At 33.2% G+C, this 8,028-nt stretch overlaps 1 protein-coding gene across 1 annotated transcript; it reads right to left on the bottom strand.

Annotated features, from left to right (window-relative positions):
• Positions 1–7,647, bottom strand: LOC137391623 (uncharacterized). The gene is made up of 6 exons (XM_068078141.1): positions 7,573–7,647; positions 6,517–6,585; positions 5,852–5,975; positions 4,697–4,784; positions 2,568–3,521; positions 1–352 (listed from the first exon to the last, which is right to left on the bottom strand). The coding sequence occupies exons 2-6, from the start codon at positions 6,552–6,554 to the stop codon at positions 213–215; spliced, it is 1,344 nt and encodes a 447-aa protein (XP_067934242.1). The 5' UTR covers positions 6,555–6,585; positions 7,573–7,647; the 3' UTR covers positions 1–212.
• Between the last annotated feature and the right edge of the window lie 381 nt (positions 7,648–8,028).

Here is an 8,028-nt window from a genome sequence, read left to right on the forward strand (position 1 = left end):
GCATGTTTAATTTTTTTTATTTTAGTAATCAGTTTGCACTATATTGATCAAAATTATGATACAACTATATGTGCTTGGGTACAGAAATACCTGTATTTCTGTACCCAAAAAAATTAAATACGAACGATTAAGCTGGCAAGCAGACAGCAAATTTGTTAGATAAATATTTGTTTCCTTTTGATAAATAAGACCAACTCGATTAGTATTTAGTCCTAGCATTGGCAGAGTTTGTATACAAAGGCTCCTCGTGGTCGGCACTCCATAGTCACCCAACCATGTCTAACCCTTAGTCTTCTCACAAATCTGGTGTCAGCGTCCAAGCTAGGGAGAACACATCGATGCAGCAGGGTCCCTACAAGAACAATGTTGGCATTGTGGGCCTTGTTACGTTGAGACTTACTGAAGCCAAACTGCACTTACCAAGTCTCCATAAATTTGAATACATCAAAATTGGCAGCACAATAATTGAGGCCCTAGAATAAAATAAACTTATTATATGAAGCATTATCTTTTTTCAAATCAGGGTTAGCAAGTGCTTTATATGTTCTTAGTCATTTGAAAAACAGCCTCATAGCATTTTTTGGTGCTACCAGTTGAACAAAAGGACAGTTCAACTTTCAAGATATATTAGAAAAATTTATAAATTGGACTCCATGCCTCATCACTCACGCACTAATAGTAGCAGCTGAAACTAGCTCATGTCATTACTATTGAAATAAAATTGATTGATTACTTATTAGATTGATTGATTGATTATTAATTGATTGATCACTTATTGATCACCTATCTATCACTTGAGAAATTGTTAGCCTACCCAATAGTTTGTTTTTGTACATCTTGGTACTCTTGCTGGAGTTATTTTAATGTGAGTAATTTAATTATTACATTCAGAAAGAAATTGCTCCTTGTTCTGGCGAAGTAAGGCAAAAACCATTCAGCCTCATTTTATGACAGAAATGATGGAATTAATGTAATCATGTTATATCTTCAGTGCTTGATAACGAATATTGTTAGGTGTAAAGCATTATGTCATCACTTTGTGTTGTGCATTCTGCCATCACATAGCGCTATGCAGTTTGCTGATGGATTTACATTGTATTATGCTTGATTGTCTTTTTTGCTGTGCACATTTGTATTTAAACTCAGAAGATTGCTTGCGATGCCATACATGCTTCATAATGCCGCAACACTTCACAGTAAGGTAACGATATAAGATGGATAACCAGATATATCTAGTTATCTTGCTTGATTAGGCTCGACTTTCTCAGGAAAGATTGTCTCAGAGGTTGGATGTTCCCAAACTCTTGTCAACACTACTATTAAACAATGGCTGGAAACTGATAGACTGAAAGAGAAATCTGGGAAAGAAAAAATCTGAGCCGTTACAGAACACCAGGATCGAACTCTAATACAGCTGGCATTCAAAAACTGAAGATTGACAAGTACCGAACCTTGCAGATAGTAAACAAAGTCAGCTGATGTTAATGTGGCTGTTTCAACAATAAGAACCAGGTTGTTGGAGAATGAGCTGAGAGGATGTATAAAGTGAGAAGGAAACTGTCAATGCGAATCAGATGAAGGTACCAATGAACTGGCCAAAAGCGCATGTCATGGGTAAATTAAATAGAATTGCTATTCTTTTAGATCGACCCTAATTAAAAATAACTCCCAGCTATTTTATCAAATTATCCAATTATTCTACTCAATTGAAATTTTAAAAAACTTTATTTAAATTTCAACTACTCCAACTGAAATTCTCTTGAGCGCAAGCGTAAAGATCTAAATTTCAAGCTAATCTCGAAATATTCTACAAAGATGAAATATTTACATTTGCAAGTTCTGGCAACTTTGAAATAGTATAAAAGTTTATGTACCAACATTATACAAAGCTCTATTCATGTTCGTGGTTCAAAACCTGATGTTCTTTGTTATATCCGATATCCATGATAGCTCAGGAGACGGTTTTCTAGAATTCTTATCCAAAACATAATGCCCTTAATTAATTACAAATGATAAGATTCCTTCGCAGTCCAGTGGAAAAGTGGTGGAAAAGTGATGGACAACTTTGATTATGAAAACTTGAACTTAGCTTTGTACTTTCATAGACAATTTGATAGCCTGATCTATTCTGTGATCTGTTACATATATAAAGACTTTTAATAATTGTGAACTGAAATGAACTAAAAGTACAATGGAGATGCTTATATAACGGTTCTAATCACACCTTTATAGAAATTAAATATAAATAACAATGTCAACTTCATTAAAAACATGGCTTCAAAATTTTGTTAAAAATTTATTTTGCATGAAGTTGTATACTAAACTAATAAAATCAGTTTTGAATTTTAAATAACTGAGTTTAGAATCGATGCGATCATGTTTAAACAACGAGATTTGACTGAAGCAATTAATGGATTTAATATCACTAAAGTTTGTTGACACAAGTGCCAGCATTTAATAAAAAGTTTCAATAGAGCATTATGAACTGAAATCTCAAAATCAATGTTTATCATGTTGTCACAACAACCAGATGTTTTACTGAATCAAAGTTTTCATAATATACTCACAATTTTCTGTCATGATGTGAAGCCGAGCTTGTGTGGCAACTTTTCCGAAGTCACCCTCCACGCTCACTCCATAAATCCAGCCTCGTTCATCAGTTGCAAGACAATGAAACTTCATATTAGAGTCCGCACACCGAATGGTTGCCTCCACATCTTTTGGTGAATATACGTAATTGGCTACTTTCCCACTACCATGAGAGTATAAAACGATAGAGTTATCTCTCAAACACATCACTCTTCCAGAAGTCAGCGTTGTTGGCAGTCTAACACTTGCCATGTGCATTCCGTTAAAATTGTAAAACTCACATGTTATTTTTCCTTTTTCATTGCACATAGTCATGAGCTGTTTGTTATTCATCACAGTCAGCGATTCTGCACATACACTCATTTTTTTCTTTGTCATTCTGAACAAAATTTCTTGATTCTTCAGTTCCATATCATATCGAACACATTCTAATCTATCATGAAATATACGCAGCGTAAAAATGAAGTCAAATCCTTCAGCAACAGCTGTTACGCCTAATCCATCTGCTGAAAAACTATATTTTTGCGTCATCGGAGATCCATAGTTTACGCAAAGAAGGTTTTGTTCTGTATCCTTTAAAAGGTATAGAATGCCGATGTTAATAATTGTCACAAGGGATATGCCAGGTCCACATTTATGGTTCAAGGTTAGGGAAAGCGCTCCCTGGGAATATCCTGCCGAGTATGCATAATTAGCATTCTGTAGAACAGAAGTTGGCATTGTGTATCCTTGCACAGATATAGGATTTATTACCTGTCGTCCTGTGAAATTCCAAGCAGGAACTGAATAACTATTCCATGCTGGAACAGGTAAAGGGCTTTTATTAATCATCCAGCTGTTATTAGCAAATGTCGGCCAGCTCATGTTTTGAGGTGCATACGTACTTGTAGACGCAGAAAGAAAGCCTGAATCAACCTTTTTCAATGGTTCTGCTACAATATAAAAAGTTTCGCTAGTCAGACAATGCTACAAAGTATGCTAATATCAACTGATGAGTTTTTGCTTAATTTATAAAATGTTACAGATTTGCATCTAAAGGGCACCTCTGAGAATCAGCTAACGCTAGCTCTGGCTACTTAGCTAACTATATATCAAGTAAGAACATTTTGTAGAATAAAATACAGTAACAACATCTACTTCTTATTCTGTTCAAAACTTTGTTTTAAACTGGTTTTAAACAGGTTCAAGATTGAGTCAGCAAAGTTATCTGTCATTTGACCTGTTATCATCTTGTTGAAAAACTAACACTGCGTTAAATTTTGCTCTACACTTTGAGTATAGCCATGCATAGGTGTTTGTAATGTGGTCAGACATTTTTATCAGGCAGTACTTTAAATGTGAAACATGAATCTAGCCAAATCTGCATCAGCTATGACCGCTCAACTGTATCTAGTTTTTCAGTCTACTCTGGGGTGGCAGGTTTTCTTTTTAAAATGTTAAAAGTAGAGTACTGACTTTCCCCCCATACTCTATCTCATTCAAACAATAGAACATCTATCAGTATATAAAATAGAAAAGGAATAGTATGTTTTACTAACATTGAATAGAGTCATAATTAATAGGAAGCTTTAAATTCTGCAAAAATGGCTAAATTTACTCATAGAGAGACAGTCAAATATTTGACTTTAGCAACACATTATTAATTATTCTTTGCAGCGTCAAAACAAATGGTGGTTATGGGAAAAAATGCACAGTCCTAACAGAATGCATCAATTTACTCGATTTTCTACCCTGGAAAGAATCTATCATAAACTAACTTAAAATATCGACAGACTACCAACTTTTATCTACATGTATAGCCCTATAGTTGAAAATGCTCCTCATAATTTCTATGCAGGTTTAACCGGCAACCTGGAAAAGTTGTGTATCAATGCATGCGCAAGGAAGACTGAGTGAAACTCATACAAATAGATATCCTTAAGCTTGATTGGTAGATCAAGGCCAAAAATGTTTATCAAAAGCAGAAAGGGCTTTTGTTAGTTATCGTAAACCAACCCAATATTGATTCAATTAATTTTAAAAGCCTTCTAAGATTAGTATATCATTCTACAAAAAGTATTCAATATTTCCTTCAATAACAGCAATAACAGTGATAGCTTCAACTTACCAAGGTTGTGCATTGGCTTTTCGTCTGACAGTCCTTTACCTTGTGTCATGCTGGTCTTGGAAGAGCTTTTATCAACCTTCTTTGGAAGCTGCCAGAACAAGTTTTGTTACAAATCTTTATTAGAACATAACAAATTACCAACAGACAGAACAAAACAATTTTACATAAAACAATTCACATTCAAAATTGGGCAACAAACTATTTTGAGAAATACTCTATATAATGTTAAAGCAAGTCAGCATGATTTATTCTGTCAATTGCATTTGAGTTTCAAGAGTTTTAAAAAATGTATTTGCTGTCATCTTCATCACCAGGAATCACCCGATTGCTTTGTGTTTTATATCAGAACCAAGAGGACATCAGTTTATGTAATACACATTTGTTAGTTTTTATTAAAAAAGATAAGTTGTTTAAAAAATTTGGTTAACAAGATCTCTAATCAGCTCATGACACAACTGATTGATATAACCAGTTACTCATAACAATATTATATTATGGCATATCGACAACAGACTAGTTACTGACTTGGCAAAACTCTACCATATTTGCAGTTTTCGTTGTCCGCGCAACCAGCAGTCTCCTTGAGTCCCAATGCTATTTTTTATGTTTTATCATTCATATAGAGTGAGTTCTTAGCATCATATTTCTCTTATCTCAGTTTATTCAGAGCTAAGATTGAATTAGCTCCATTAAGATTATGCATTCATTCTATAAAATTCAAGTTATCATCCAATAATGCCACTTCAAAAACTTCTTGTTAATCCTTTTTCTGTAGCTGTTTTATTCACGCCTAATTAAAGTTAGTATCTTTAACAGCTCATAGGCTATGTAGTTTTTAACATCATTCAATGTGGCTTGAACTATCTTGTTTTACAAGCTTGAACAAACATGATATCTCATAATATGTATATTTAACATAAAAAGTTGATAAATTTACCAAAATTTGTATGTAGTTTTGAAAAATGCCTAAATGACCTACTAGTATATCTGTTAGTGCAAGCTTGGTGCTATTTACCGGTATATTTATTAACCTTATTACTATAATTATTATTACTATAATTATTATTAGTATTATTACTATTCTGATTTTTGTTATTGTTGTTATTACTCTCAAATAGTTTCAAGTTTTGTAAGTTGTCTTCTGTTCAACCTCACCTTTGTATACACATGCTCAGTAACTTTAACATGTTCATATCTGTCTTCATCTGAATTACCATCTTGGTCTGAAGCAGAGTTTTCTATTATAGTTACATAGTCTTCTTCTCCTTCTTGCTCTGATCTGTTGAATAGCATGAGAACTCGTTTGTGTACGCAAACTTAATCTACCTTCTTCAAGTATGTGAGCTAAAAATTGAAAATCATTGCAAATATTGTTTGAAAAAAAAAAACTTTCACAATGTCTTTATTATTGTTGTCATAAATGTGTCTCATTTCCAGACGAGGCAATTTGTTAGTTTAGGTCTTGATTTTCAGTTTGTTTCTGTACAGTTTTTAATATGTAGGTATTTTTATAATTGATCCTCAAATTTAAAACTATTTTTAAACGTTGCAATTCCTATCTGGTTTTTAAAAAATAAACAACACAACACAAATCAATGCAAAGCCTAGCTATCACATTTATCATAATGCTTCTGTGCTAATTTGTAATATAAACAACTGCTGCCAAGAAAGTTAATTTATTCTTTGTAAACAATTTCCTTCTGCATTTTCAACAGGCCTAAATGTTCGGCACTTGAAAGTTTCTTCACAAACTGCAAGTTTTATTTAATTTTTCCTATGACCATATCAATGGCTGACAAGCTAATAATGATATGCCTGACCTCTTGTCTGTTCCAGCTTTTAGCAAGTCTTTGTCCATTGTTCTCAACTTTAACCTTCAGTAGGGTTTGCTGAAGAACACCATCAGAAAGGTAAATAGAAAATACAACTTATTTGGGTCACTCTCAGCTAATAAATTTGCCCTGATGAGAAGATAAACATTGATCAAGCAAATATTTGGTGAAATTTGAGTTTTTTTGAAAGGTTTCTAGGATATACGTATACCCACTAGAAGGGAGAGAGAAAAAGATCTCAGTAAATCTTTATAGTTATCAATTGTTTGCACCAACAAAGATAAGACTGTTGCAACAGAAATATTTTGTTGTATTGTCTGCCAGTCGTTGAGTAGAGTACATGAGTAGAGTACATGAGTAGAGTACATGAGTAGAGTACATGAGTAGAGTACATCAGTAGGTACATGAGTAGAGTACATGAGTAGAGTACATGAGTAGAGTATATGAGTAGAGTACATGAGTAGAGTACATGAGTAGAGTACATCAGTAGGTACATCAGTAGGTACATGAGTAGAGTACATGAGTAGAGTACATGAGTAGAGTATATGAGTAGAGTACATGAGTAGGTACATGAGTAGAGTACATGAGTAGGTACTAGGTAGTCCTTCTGTTTTTACGAAGGCTTTAGAAAACTTTACAAGCAAGTTACTTTACTTTGCAAAAATTAGACACGCTTATATGTTCAATGTACACATATTCCATTTGCTTGTTTGCCCTCTTTTAAATATGATTTTGCTGTCAAAAACTCCTTTTTAAAAATATATTTTGCATAGCACTTCTATGCTTGGTGGATTTTCTTTCAAAATTAAATTAGTTAGGACAAATGATCTAGACAATTTTAAATTATGTATAATGAATTTATGTTGTAGGAATTTAGATAGCAGATAACATTAATCATTGTTGATTAAATTTGTCAAGCGATTTGCTAATTCACAATTTGAGGGGTTTAATAATACAAAGAACAGACTAGACTAAACAAAACCCTCTTCTAAAACAAACAATCTTAGGTTTAATGATACAGGTTTAAGCTAATTTATGACTTACCACAGTTAAATATTTCCTGTTATGAAGCAGTTAAACACCTGAAATCAACTGATTGTTCATGTTGTTTGTTCTAGCATTATTCCAGAATAGCTAAATATAGCGCCAAATAGCTGAAAAATAGCATATTAGGTTTGGATTTTTTAATATCACGAAGTTTTAAATATATGGCTCTAGGTACCAGCTGTCATAATAAAAGAAAAAGAATTTAATAAAACTATATCATAATGTATAAAAATAAAGAATTCCACAACAGTGAAATTGACACTGGTAGAAATGAATCCCTTTGAGCTTGTTTATAATTAACAAGTGCTTCCTGTTGAGTAAGAATGATGTGATCGTTTATGAAAGCTACGCTCTAAAATTTCATGATTGCTTGGGAACTTCTCGGAGTACTAGCAGAGTACAAACTAAAGGAAAGACTGAACTAAATATGTATACATGCACATACACTTGCAG

This window comes from Watersipora subatra, chromosome 3 (assembly GCF_963576615.1).
Source record: "Watersipora subatra chromosome 3, tzWatSuba1.1, whole genome shotgun sequence".
NCBI lineage: Eukaryota > Metazoa > Bryozoa > Gymnolaemata > Cheilostomatida > Watersiporidae > Watersipora > Watersipora subatra.